At 35.5% G+C, this 14,249-nt stretch overlaps 1 protein-coding gene across 1 annotated transcript in view; it reads right to left on the bottom strand.

The window, feature by feature from the left end:
- The window catches only part of LOC113230091, a 91,722-nt gene that overhangs the window by 1,984 nt on the left and 75,489 nt on the right, over nt 1-14,249 (bottom strand). Inside the window, exons 4-7 of the mRNA XM_026463846.1 lie at nt 12,002-12,140; nt 4,100-4,196; nt 2,666-2,747; nt 157-308 (exon numbers count right to left, since the gene is read on the bottom strand). Coding sequence (XP_026319631.1) covers nt 157-308; nt 2,666-2,747; nt 4,100-4,196; nt 12,002-12,140 — 470 coding nt within the window. The remainder of the gene's footprint in view (nt 1-156; nt 309-2,665; nt 2,748-4,099; nt 4,197-12,001; nt 12,141-14,249) is intronic.

Raw genomic sequence — 14,249 nt, 5'->3', positions numbered from 1 at the left:
TTATATTCCTTAAAGCGGGTTACCGCTTTACCTTGATTGATCATGGTTGGTTTCCATAGTGTCGTCCGAAGTGATAGCCGTTGTTATCTTGACTTTAAGAAGTTATAAAAACAAATTTGGAACGAAAAATTTAATATATAATATTTTTTGCTTTACCTGTACATAAACCAGATAGACGCCAGTATGATGGACGTGCACGTGCCCGTTGCTGGTGAGTGTTGGGCGCGGGTGAGGCGAGGCCTTGGTCCAGGGGGAGGGGTACCACACATTGTGCGGCACGTTGTGCGGCATACGGACGAGACCGTTGCCTGAAAGTAACGTAAGATATATCGCTGACTTTCTAGAATAGTGAACTATATTAATAACATCAGGAATATAGTTTAAAAAAACTGAGAGGTGTCTGCCGCTCAAAATTGAGACATCGTGGACCGTGTCAATGTTGTCAAGTGGTTATTTAACCAATGAACAGCTCGGTGTCTCATTCACAATAAAATTTAGCATTTTGTAAATAAATTTTGGTAATAAATAAAAAAAGGAATTATATTTGACTGGACAACTATTCTTGAAAAAACATCGTTATATAGAATTAGGATACAGTTACGTGGAAATAGCATTAACTGTGTAGATTATTAGGTGAACCCTAAATTTACTTCATTATAAATTTAAATATTGAGTTTTCTGTGATAGGTACCATTGACAAGGCAATTAATATCACAACCATAACGACACAAAGTACCAACTTTATAATACCAATATAATTTTTATACGTGCCCTGTAATATCTCACGTAGTGTTCATCAATATCAAAAATTTAATCTCTTTAAATGAAGTCGGAAAGTTTCTTCAGGAAACTTGAGAGTCTCATACAAAGTTCTATTTTCTTAACTACAAGTAGAAAGCTTTTGTTCGGTAGTTGTGAACTACTGAACATTTGAGCTGAATGAAAATAGAGCAAGGATTAAGTTTCGTCCAAGTTTAACTTAAGTTTTTGTAAAATATATTTCGATATTCATTACTGTTACCATCAATTATATAGTATAAGAAAAAACTAGAATTAAACGAATTGTTCTAAGTTCCAATTATAGCTTTTACGTTTTGGAGGTACTATTAGGATTTTTCCTGCAGTGCCTTTACAAAATTTGAACCTAAAGTGAGATACACAACTTTAGGTCCTGTCAACGCTTATGTCAGTTTGCCAGCAATTGAAATTCGTAAATTTTTGCCAAGGAATAGGGAAACCCTATATCGCGGCTACGGATACATATGAACAAATTAAATAAGGCATTAAATCATTTATTGCTAAGTACACATGAAAATGACTTCTTGTTGGTTGGATAACTTCTGCATAGTTACGGCGTAACTACTTGTAACAGCTTAGTAGGTATTTCAGAATCATACAAACGAAATTAAAGCCATTTGAAAAATGTTGGTACTACTTACTTCAGTTCATATTAAAAAAATATATTGGTGCATGTAAAGTACCTATTGAATACACCGGGTTTCTTGTAAAATTTCGAAGTAAGTTTGTATTTTTTTTCTATCGTGAAAATTTTCAGGAATCGTGTTCTCACACCGTATACTAATCAGTGTATATCTTCAATTTTACTATATATTTTTTCCAACACAATTGATTCAACACTAACTGTTTTGCAGAATCAACCAAAGCCAATCGAGGTAGCATATACTCTTAAGGAAGACAACGTGAGGCAACCTGCGGCTTTCCAAAAACCAAGAAAGACATCTTAATAATCCTGGGCACTACGCGTCTGTTAATGCGTATACCTATTTAGTATAGTTAAAAGATACTTTTAGGGCACATCAAAATTAGACGCTTATAGAAGCTGCAGTGGCGTGACAGCAGCGCGGCTGCAGCGCTTCAGTAATTTTTAGTTCGCTAAGGGCCCACGCAAATTGGCGGACGGGAAGGCAAAGAACATAAAATGTATCATTCTATTTCTAATGAAATAAAGTATAAATCTCCTCGGGATTCAGTCGACGCTGAAACAGGGACGACTGAAAAACAGCGTCTGTCTCTCCAGAGATAGACATAATTGCTGAGTCGTATCTTTTTCCTCTTTTGCGCCACAATGCACACTTACCTAAAATAACTCAGACACTTGACACACACTTAAATCTAATTCTTAAGATTAAAACAATTTAGTCTTAAGAATTAGATTTAAGTCTGTATAGTCACTGAATTTAATGAATAAACGTTTTTGTTTATTTCTTTCTTGCTTTTTTCTTTAAATTGTAACACTTTGAGATCGACATCGGAGCATCGCGGAGCATTTCTCTAAGGATCTCAGAGCATTAAAATTTATACCTTATTTCAATTATAATAGCATAAAATACACATTGATAAATTTAATGTCCTCAGGCTTGCCGTCCGCCTGTTTGCGCTGGCCCTAATTGTGACTGCAAAAGTGTCACGCGCACGTGTCACAACAGTAGCGTTGCAACTGTGCTTTTAAATTTTGTATGGAAATTAGTTAGTTGCGCGGTTGCAGCGCCACAGTGACTTCACTGCAGCGCTTTTATAAGCATTTAATTTGAAGGCCCCCGTAGTCTTCCATGAAAGATACAAAGGCCTTAGCATTTTTAACTATACTTCGTTTATAAGAGACTCATCATCCAAGGTTGTACCTATAACAACGAAAATAGTTTACCTTTATAATGTGGGTGAATCTCTGTGTTGAGATGCGAGGTGTTACCGTGGAAGTGGGCGGCGATGAACGGTCTTCTGTAGCCCTGGTAGGTTAACCAATTATTATTACATTAATGATTTTCTTATAAATAGAAAACAATTACGCCTACATACTATTTTCCGATGTTGCTTTGATTACAACAAATTTATGTAATACAAAGCAAGTGTTTTATTTAGATTATCGTCATGTTGCTTAATTACTACTACTCACAATACCGACATTGACGATCAAAATTCAATATTAGTACCACCATTAATTCTAAGTGAAAAATAACTTTATACCCTTGGAAAAATGCTTAACCTTTTAGTTGTGTTGTATATGTACACGGGTGTTTGTAAATTACCTCATCCTACAACCTATAACCTCGCAGGACTGTACCACTAACATGATAGACAATAACTTTTTCACCTCACTAGCTCGGAAAGACTACTTTCTTTCTTGTTAGACATCTACGCACAAAATAGTTTTTCATCCACGCCATTTCCACGCTAGCACCCTAGTGTGGAAATAGCGTGGAATTTCAAAAGGTTTTTGAAATTCGAACTTGACGATGGACAGGTGCACCAAACTTTTTCTTTCGATGAAAAAAGAAAACATAATGACACGTTCAACTACATACGCGATATGTGGTACATTATATATGTAATATAAATCCGTTGGTACATTGACTTAGAATTATATGGACGTCGGGTCCGCGCTAAAAAGTGTCCGCACTTGTAAGGCGCTAAAATCGTATACAGAGCGCGACACTCCGCTTTAGTCTTCATTTGTTCTACGGACAGCGCGATACTGCGATGACATTACAATTTAAATTTCGAATAGGTTGACTTGGGACATTTTTTTCGTGGTTTTTGTATTAGATCCGTCGTCCATTTATTTGTAAGTCAATGCGTTGGTATATATTATTCTTATTGTTGTTGACAAATTAATTTTTCATCTAACATTTCCCTCGCTGTAGTGAGGTGAAAAGTTGTGTGTTTCGCTCGGCAGCAAATTTGTTTTGCATCACGTGCCTTGTAACCCTAGCTACGCTCAGGATTCTATTTTTGGCTTGCTTAGGTTTCACTACAAGCATTCGCGTTAAACTCAACTTTGCGGCCTTGCATAACAAATAACTATTGTTACATACGTTTCTCTGAACCCTAAGTAAGTACCTAAAGCACTTGTGTTATGGAAATCTGAAACAGCGACGGTACCACCAACACCCAGACTCGAGACAATATAGTAAAAGTAAGTTTCTACATTGACCCGGTCGGGGATCGAACCCGGGACATAAGAAATGGCACCAAGAAAACCAGTGTGCAAGCCACTCGACCACGGAGGTCATCAAATATACAATAGATGCTATATATCTGGTTATTATATATAATATTTTAATAGAAAATCTAAAATTACCTCTTCATCGCTCCTGATGGTTCTGGTAACCCCATGTAAAGCAACTTTGGCAGGAGAGAATGTTTCCGTGTTTGGCGAAAACTTCTTCGTTTTACGTCTGTAACAAAATCAATTTCATTTGAATACATTTCTCATTGTTATTTTAGAGTTCGCTCAAGATCTTGTAGCTCCATCCTACGCATTGCGACTTAGAACCTGTAATATGGTTCACGTTAAAGAAAATTATATACCTTTACAACAATAAGTTTTTTTCTCTAGAACGTTGTTCTAATTAAACTACTTAGAGTAACCTTATGCGACCTTAACTAGTGGGAACGCTTCGAATAAATTCGTAAGACCAACGACAAAGCCGGAAAGCAAGTTCAATCTAAAAATTCACAGTGTTGTTTACTAGAAAGTATTTATCATTAATTGAATGAATCGATTTGTTCAATTGAGTCATACTAGCGGTTTTCCTTACATAACCTATATAAGCATACTTAAAATTTCCTCCTCCAATCCTCCTTCAAATCCTTACACTTCAGATACTCGTTCGATTGCGTTTGAAATGTTCGATTTAATAATCGATTACTAAACTTTTATTTGATTGAACCGAATGTTTTTTTTTAGAACAGCACTATGCAACCATAGGCAAGTCATAGAAGTGTAGATGAATAATCACCTCACTTTTGGACTACCATTTTTCAAATAGGATTTTACAATGCTATTCTAATGAATATTGTTGGAAAAAGTGATGATATATCAAGTCGAAATCTTCGAAATATACGTGAAAGTGTTACTTATTCGATTTCTTGAGTGATTGCTTTAGAATTTTAACCAAACAGGTTTTTTTAAATTTTTTGTTCAAAATTACACAACAGACTTATAGAGTAGGTGTTTCTGTGGGCATCCTTAATAAGTTTGTGCTTGAGTGGGCGGCATCTGGGATGATACAAAAGCAGTGTTTTTGTTTAAGAGAGTATTGAATTTATTAATAATTAGAGAAGAATAAGCAACAATTATGGTTCAGTGAAAGTTTTATTATACTATGTTGCAAAAATAACACAGTTTTCATACGGCTTTCGTAATACTTGCCACGACGGTACTGCTCCACGAATTCTGAGGAGATAGTGAAGTACAGCAGTCTTAAAGCCAAACATTCTTAGGGTCGAGTGGTTGTACTCTCGCCACATAGAAAATTTAATTTGTTTGCGGTGAGAGTGCCAACCGATCTGTCGACCTTCATAAAGGTTTCGCCAGCACCTTACCCTTCCAAATCGGAACGCAATAATGTTCACAATTCTGATTGGCGGCAGAAATGGGTAGGGTGGCACTACTTCCCTGGACGAACTCTTTCACAAGGAGTTCTACTGCTACTAATTATACTATGGTCTAGTTGTCTACCCGAAAACAGCAAGATAATGCGTTATGTGCACTAGTTTACGCCTCAGCGACAGGATGTATTCCAATAATTCCGTACACACACAGAAGGGGAAAGATACAGGTTAACATTGTACATCTTATTTTTCCCTAAAGGCTAACCTATCAATACATTAAAATAGATGGCTATTACAGAATATTTTTCTAAAAGGTCACCTTACGAAAGTACCTTGTAACTTAGTTGACAAGAAGGACACGGTGTATTTTTAGATGTCTGTGAAAAATGATCTTTTCAATACGTTCAATGAACACTACGCCAACTTTATTTTTTTGGTCATTTTCATTCAGTATCACTTTGTAATTAATCTAATAAACATTTTCTTTAGAAATGGGGGCACAGATAACTAAATATGAAAGATCGTTATACAGTGTCAATTTTATTTATTAAACTTTACCTGCAATACATAAAATAGATAAAAGTTGCTATAGTGTTGTTCCTAAATGATTCGGATTTTTTATTTTATTTTCTTTATAGGTTTTGCTCAGTTATTTGAGTGTTAGGTAATTTTTGGCAAGTTCTTGATCATTACGTATTGTATTGTAACAGAACAGTAGAGGAGTCATGTGCTTATTTCACATGCTCGTTTTGATATGACTTAGTAATTACTTTTAGATTTTTATTATAATGTTTGATATCGAGTTCTTAGGTTTTCGCGATTGTTACACATAGGAAATGAAACTATTTTTCCGGATTTAAATCGCGTATATTTGTTTTTTGAAACAAACCGACGTTTCGGGTCCTTTACAGGTCCCATGGTCACGGTTGACTGAAAAAACAAATATACGCGATTTAAATCCGGAAAAATAGTTTCATTTCCTATATAATGTTTGATCTTACCAATATTATGTTTCTAGTTCAATGTGTATAAATGAGTAATGGTGTGATTATTAAAATACAGAACATATGACCACCTAACTTCAGTAAACTTTATTTTGCGCGTAATTCAAGTATGTGAAAGAGTTCGTCTAGGAAAGTACTGCCACCTTATGTATTTCTGTCGCCAATCGGTAATGTGACCATAACTGTGTTCCGGTTTTGAAGAGTAAGTGTGCTGGTTAAACTACAGGCACATGTGACTTACCAACTTAAAAATATATTAAGTTTATAATCAAATAAAATCGAGTTCGAAAAATACGTGTTGCATCTTATCGTATCTCTTGTTTCCCTCTAACTCACTGTTTAAGCTCAGGCGGAAATAACAAAATCGTTTAAGATCTCTTTTATAAACATTACTTTTCGAATCGTAAATACCAGGCAATAATGAATTTTAATTCGTTTGTGGTAAGAGTGCCGACCGAACATCTGTCGACCTTCATGAAGGAGGAGTTTTGACCGAAGGGTGTCGTACATCGTTTCCACGGCCGGTTACCTGACACCGCACGTTGCCGACTAATGTAATTCGTGTAGATTAGTTATATAGTTTTTATATTATATCATATGTATGTTAGTTCTTAAGTTATATATCGCCTGCTTAAAGGTAAAACCATATAAGTGACATTTTCCACAAATTTATGTATCTGTTGTAAGAAAATCACTATCTTTCTGCAGATAAAACTCTTATTGAGTTCATAGCTTTTCAACCAACTTCAAAAAAGGAAAAACTTCTCAATTCGACCGTATGTTCTTTTTTTGTATGTATGTTACGCGATAACTCCGGTATTTGTGAACCGATTTTCATGATTCTTTGTTTGTTGGAAAGAGGATACTTCCATAGTAGTCCCATTTCATTTTAAAGAAAATCATCCACCTCTAAAGGTGGCTGTTCACACATGAAGATTAATTTTTATAAATAGCGCCTAAATTTTAATTAAGGAGCAATTATTTTAATGGTTGATTTTGCTATTTCTCCAATTCAAGGCGTTTTTCTCTCAATATACTACTCAAAAGTAGTGAGAACCGATTTTTATTATCTCCAGTGTCAAATCCTGTATAGTAGCGAACTAAAACTTAGCAAATAGACGTCGATTTTTTTACTACTCTGTACTGATATTATTTGTTATTGAGCTTCACGTGCAGAAACATTTTCGTACCATAAGCTATATAAATTAAAGACTTTTTGTGGAAAATGTTACTTATGTGGTTTTTTTAACTTTAAACAGACGATATTATACGGGCCATAATTTGTCTGACGCAAAAAAGTCTAACAAATTTCTGTAAAACCCAACACAAAGATCTATAACAGAAACATGAGTTGGCAGAGTAACGCTACGAAACAGCGGCAGCGCAGGTCGCAGGTTAAGTTCTTGTCGCATTGTAGGAATTTTTCTTCGTGTTCGATCTTTGTAAGAATCAATGCTACCTCAGCTCCGCGACGAACCGCAGGGCATGGCACACTGCGCTCCGCACTACCGCAGACTTTTAAGCTTAAGGACATGTTCAGTTTTCTACAAAAGATCTCGACGTCGATAAATTTATATTTGCTATTGAAAATCGACCAAATTTATCTTCATATTTTCTTAAATCTTTGTAATGAAGTTGAAATTATCCATTTTTCGATCTGGTTCGTAAAAAGGGATGTATTCAATATTTTCGGTGTCTTTTCATTTGAGTAAACAAAAACCAAATAGACTGTATAACTGCAGCGTCCTGAATGAGTTCTGCATTATTACCCATTCTTCTCAAAGAAGGATTTGGCTAAACATATATACAAGCACTACGGCTATCAATTGCGAAGCGAGTATTTTAAGTGACGCTAGACCGCTGCCTCCGCGCAGATTAAACAGCGCGTGATTCCGCGTCCGCGCTCCGTCTCAGGGCGCGGTGTAGTGTGATAATCGCCTAATACTATATAATTTTTCCAAAGTGATTTATTCAACATTTTGACTGCTATGCGGAACCAACCACAGCCATTTGAATAGACTTTTAATAATTATAACAAACAAATGGAGTCATTTCACAAAAAAATATTATTAATATTACGGTGGTAAGACGTTGCGAAATTCGATAAATAATCTATAATACCTTTATTTGTAAGTCAATGATAATACCAGTACAAATTCAAAATTCAAAACTAAGATTTTAAGGTTTTAAATTATTAAGTACAATAACTGACAAATAAAGCAGGACAATTATATAGGATGGCTTTATATTTATAGTGGAGATATAATTATAAGATTAATTCCAAAATAATTGTACTCTAGTGTTTCTATATCACATCAGCGTTCATGTAAATAACGCACAAACAACTATTTCATTTCCAGCATGGGGTGACGACTTATGTTCTCTTAACTGCCGAGAACAAGATTTCCCAATTAAGAGACCACAACAATCAAACTTCTGGCATCAAAGGATATAAATGTAATGTAGTAAATAAGGAATAAAAAAAGGAAATAAATGTAATGTAGTAAATGAGAAGCTTCTACTGTAACGAGAAATTTTAAGGGTTAAAACATGACAAAGTAATCTAAAACATCATCAGCTCAAACAAGTATAAATTCCAGTTTCAACTAGTTTTCAACAATATCGTTGGAAACTTCTCCTGACCATTATTTAGTATACACTCATCAAAAGTGTCTAGGTACTTATAATTATTAATACAAAGATCGAACATTCAGAAAAAACACTCAGAAAAAATTCCTTCGATCCGGTCGGATCCGAACCGACGTCTTCTTGCATACCGTGCCAGACGCTATACCAACTAAGCAACGGAACGAACCAACGGACCTCACGAATTTTTCTATGTGCTTGCGTCGTGTCTTTGTACTTGGTCTTTCAACGACTTTTTAGTCGTAGCGCCATCTATGAGAATTCTATTACAGATTTATCACCCAGTTAGAATCGAAAGATCGAAGGATTTTTTTCTGAGTGTTTTTTCTGAGTGTTTTTTCTGAGTGTTCGATCTTTGTATTAATAATTATAACAAACTAGTGGAGTAATTTCACAAAAAATAATTGAATATCAATTCAATAAAAATTTCATTAACACAGTGAATAGCGACATCTCTCGCCAGGACTGGTAGCTGTAAAGGTACTAACTGGGTGATAAATCTGTAATAGATTTCTCATAGATGGCGCTACGACTAAGAAGTCGTTAAAAGACCAAGTACAAAGACATGACTCAAGCACATAGAGAAATTCGTGAGGTCCGTTGGTTCGTTTCGTGGCTTAGTTGGTATAGCGTCTGCCACGGTATGCAAGAAGACGTCGGTTCGAATCCGACAGGATCGAAGGAATTTCTTTTGAGTGTTTTTCTGAGTGTTCGATCTTTGTATTAATAATTATAACATACTCTAAAGTTGGCAGCAGTATTCTATGCACAATCGTTGACACACTTGATAGATCTATAACATTCGCTTCAGTTTCTGGAACTAAGCAGGGTGAAAAATACATATTGCAGCGATTTCATACATTTCAAAAATATACTTATCACGCATGTATAAAATAATAAATATTAGACAACATCACATACGTTGCTCTGTTTCCAAAGTCAGTACCTAACTAAAGCACTTGACGAAATCGGTAACAACGATGGTATCACAAAAATCCAGGCCCGAGACAATAAAGAAAAGTTACTTTTTCTACCTCTACAATGACCCGACCAGAGATCGAACCCGGGACCTTAGAGACGGTGACACCCTGAAAACCACTCAAGCGCAAGCGTGCTGCAAATGTGCAAGGCCCTCAATCACCTAGGTCGTCGTTGTTTAGTTGTTCTACATATCTCTGGATCTTTGATACATTAATTCTATCTTTTCATTCATTCCATCATTTTCCTCTAGACATTAAATCTATAATTCCAACTGTACATACTAAGATCATGTACGTAAGTACAAGATACCGCAAGGTTGAGGTAACGTTAGTAAACATTAGGGACAGACCTTCAAAGTCATATTGCGAGCACAATGAACGTTGCGGCTTATACATATTTTTGTACCGATTTACTTAGTTCTGAGATTTAAGAAGCTTACTTTCAGATGGGATTGTGGTGGTACGTGTTTTATCAGACCGCAGAGAATTAAAAGGAAAAATAGAAAACTGACCAGGTAAGTAAGAGGATGGTGTCAAAATAGATTAACGCAAATTTCATAATAAATATTCAGTGGAAGATTGTCTATATTCAAATGGACGAAAATGATGAATGAGAAATTTTAGAAAACTGACAAGGTGGAATGGTTTCCAATAATAAATGTCAAGCGTAACTTTATCAATAATAAATTGGACGAAAATTATTTTATATGCAAAAATTTTAAAAAACTGAAAAGATGAGGATGGTTTCAAATTAGATTAACATTATTTTAATAACAAATGTGAAGTGCAATTATGTCTATAATCAGTTGGACGAAAATGTTTTGCAGCAATTTATGTTTTAATTATAGAGGTATATTAAAACGCGTACACACTCATAGCCCCATCCATCAAGTGATATTGTGGACAAACGTCAGCCGCGTCTGCGTATCAACGTCACTGGGCTCTTTCTTAAGCTTGTAAGGAATCTAGATTGTTATGTTCATATATTAAGTTTGTTTATTATTTATGTGCTCAGACGTTGAATGATAGATGCTTTCAATATCGGTATTATTACAATTCCTATTTTGGTTTTTCATCATTATTTTATTTTCTGTAATTGTTTGTACTTTCAAATAAAATCTTTCTTTAATAATGATAATTTAGCACTTTTTTCTATCAATAATATTTTCGTTGGAAACAAGGAAAATCCCAGGGTCACAGAAGACGTGGCTGTAGAAAAACCACGGGGCTCCAAAGTGTGGAGAGTTGTGTGGTACTCATGTTGAAAAGTGGTTCAAGATGAGTACCACAGAACTCTTCCGAGACGCAGCTTCATGGACCTGGGGGTCATTATTATAGCCGACATCCATCCAGTGTATGGTGACCTAGATATATGTATGTCTGTGTTGATGACGCACCAAGAAAGAGAATATTTAAGTGTCAGTATTCTCTACTACAACATAACTTTATATTAATATTGAAATTTATACCAAAGTATGGTATAAAGAGTCGAGTTGGTATTTTACACAGATAAATATTTGTTAAAGCTTAGCAAAGAAACCGAGCGCAAAAGCAATTTATAAGTTTAGTTTGTGCTAGATAAAAATTCGATTATTAAACGAAACGATATGTAAAAATTTTATATTGAAGATATTTGATGTAAATTGGGGCCAACATTTTCGAATCCTTTCCTGGTTGCAAGTTCTGAAGTTTATAATTGGTTTCAGAAATATATGGGACTTGGCTTTTCACTATCAAGTTTTTCGCAATTGAAGTTTAGTTCCGAAAAAATATAGTTTCATTTCCAATGTGTTTGCTACATATTTATTTTTTTAACAAACAAGACGTTTCGGGCTCTTGATATGACCCATGGTCACAGCTGACTCTGAATATAAAAAATAGTGTCATTTCACTTTAAACTTCAACCTAGTTTCTTAGTCGAAGAAAATGCATGAGTTTGAAACAGATTCATCTAGATTTCCTTAAGTCCTATGCGTCTTTGTCTGTGACTGTAAATACAATATTCAAGATACAAACCTTTCGTCAGACTTAGACAGGGTCTTTGGAGTCTGCTTAGGCTCGAAGGACTCGACAGCGACAGCTGGGACGATGCTGCGCTTGCTTCGCGAGCTGTCCTCGTGGTTTGGCTCTTTAGTGGGCTGGGATACTTTGAACGCTGCAACATAATTTTTGTAATAAGTACAAATGGAATGGTTTTTATGACGCTTAAATGCTAAATCGTCATACATGCACTTTTCATAATCTATAAGGTCACATCTGCAAAATAATCACTTTTCAGGAGAGAGGTGCACCGATTTTACGAACGGAATTAGTTGATAACTTTTTATTCTTAAATGGGAGTTAAAATTTCTCAATGTATATATTTGTTTCATGTATGTACTATTTTTATAACTTTCATGTGATAAAAATACTTTTGACATATGATCAAATGTTGCTTTATTATACCCGCAGGGGCACGAAATACTGGTCCACAACAAAGTCAATAACGTAAAAGTATTTGACCTATGCATGCATTGGGATGCATAGAATCTCCCCGTGTGGCCCACCGAGACAAAATATTATGCGCCCGGCGCGCCCTGGGTAACGGTCTGCGGACGGCGGCGATTCGGTAGCGCAGACTGGCCGATCCTTCCACCACGACTCCACGGCGAAAAATATTATTCCCTAACCGCCCTTCTCACTCAGGGCCACCAAAAAAGCCCTTGGCAAGGCTCAGACCTCATGAGGGAACAAAAATTTGTCAACACGCCAAGAAGAAGATCATTCATTCATTCATTCAAGAAGATTTGACCCATTTACGAAATATGTAAGTACGCTTTGCGACTTGGTTACCAGGAGAGCACTAGAATTCTATATCAATTGCCATATTTGCTTGGTAACCCACGATCCTTGGCTACAAACCTGGAAAATATTTTTGTGAACGAGAACTCTTTGACAAAATATTGGAAGAGTAGTTTCGGATCGTATGTCGGATCGGACACCTTCTGGTCCCTGTCATTCACTATTCTCATATCCTATCGCTATAGACATTTTCGTACAAGCATATTTTTTGGCTTGACTTCGACTTCGTCATTGAGACCGTGTCACATAATCCATTACCGACCTCCCACTGTGTCGCGATGAATTAAAGTATCTATAGGTTATTATGTGTATAAAGTTCATTTACTCGTGTTGAGCGTCCACGTGTGTATGGTTCACAATAGAGATAAATTGTTTGTTCACTCCTGACACACTTCGCTTTCTTCTTTCGCATTAATCTTTCCACACCACGTCCTTCACCTGGTATTTTAAAAGACATCCACAATTCAAACTCAAACGCGAATAATCTTTATTTCATAAATAAGCAAATTACACTTGAAATCGTTACATTGGTTAAACTGTACTTATGTACTACACATTCATAAGGCAAATTTCCCAGAGAAAAATGAGTAAGAAACTCTAGGGCTTGCTTTTGGTCAATAAACATTTGTAAACGTTTATCATTTACAATATTTATTACCGTTCACATTCGGCATTTTAAATAGGGTCGTTATTCCATAATATGACCTAACCATTCCAGCATTCCCGTTTTTGTGCTGGTCACTAAATCATTTTTCACCCCACGCTCTCTTATTACACTGTTTGTAATGTCATCCACCTACAGGAGGTACGCTACGCAATGCTCAATTCGAAATTCTCATTTGAATTCTATTTTTCTACCAACATTCACTATCATATTTAACAACAGCCAGCTCTTTTCTCGACGTCTTCCTGTAGGAGCTATGGATGGTATTGACAATTCAATCTTTATAATCCATGTACGTTAATAAATGACTTATCGCTATGTAGTACATTTTTAAACGTATATTATTCTTGATAAATCTTAATTAGTACGATTTTTTATGCAATGTAATCAATTATTTTTTAAATTTTCATTAATATCGAGTTCTTAGGTTTTCGCGATTGTTACACATAGGAAATGAAACTATTTGTTGATTCAACCGTGTAGTCAACCGTGACCATGGGACCTGTAAAGGGCCCGAAACGTCGGTTTGTTTGAAAAAACAAATATACGCGATTTAAATCCGGAAAAATAGTTTCATTTTCATTAATACTTATATTTGTTCCCATCTACACGTTCACCGTTCAAACAAAAAAATTTATACAAATTTACAAGTTTAGAGTCTGTTTATACATCAAATAAGCTGCCTTAAACATATCGAAATGAAAACCAAAAATGTTTATGCAATGTACAGTCTCCATAAGTTACAAATTGAGGTCGGGA

This window comes from Hyposmocoma kahamanoa, unplaced genomic scaffold (genome assembly GCF_003589595.1).
Source record: "Hyposmocoma kahamanoa isolate Upper Pololo Valley unplaced genomic scaffold, ASM358959v1 63, whole genome shotgun sequence".
NCBI classification, from domain to species: Eukaryota; Metazoa; Arthropoda; class Insecta; order Lepidoptera; family Cosmopterigidae; genus Hyposmocoma; species Hyposmocoma kahamanoa.
Note: the sequence above shows the minus strand (reverse complement) of the source record. Positions and strands in the feature narration are given on the sequence as shown.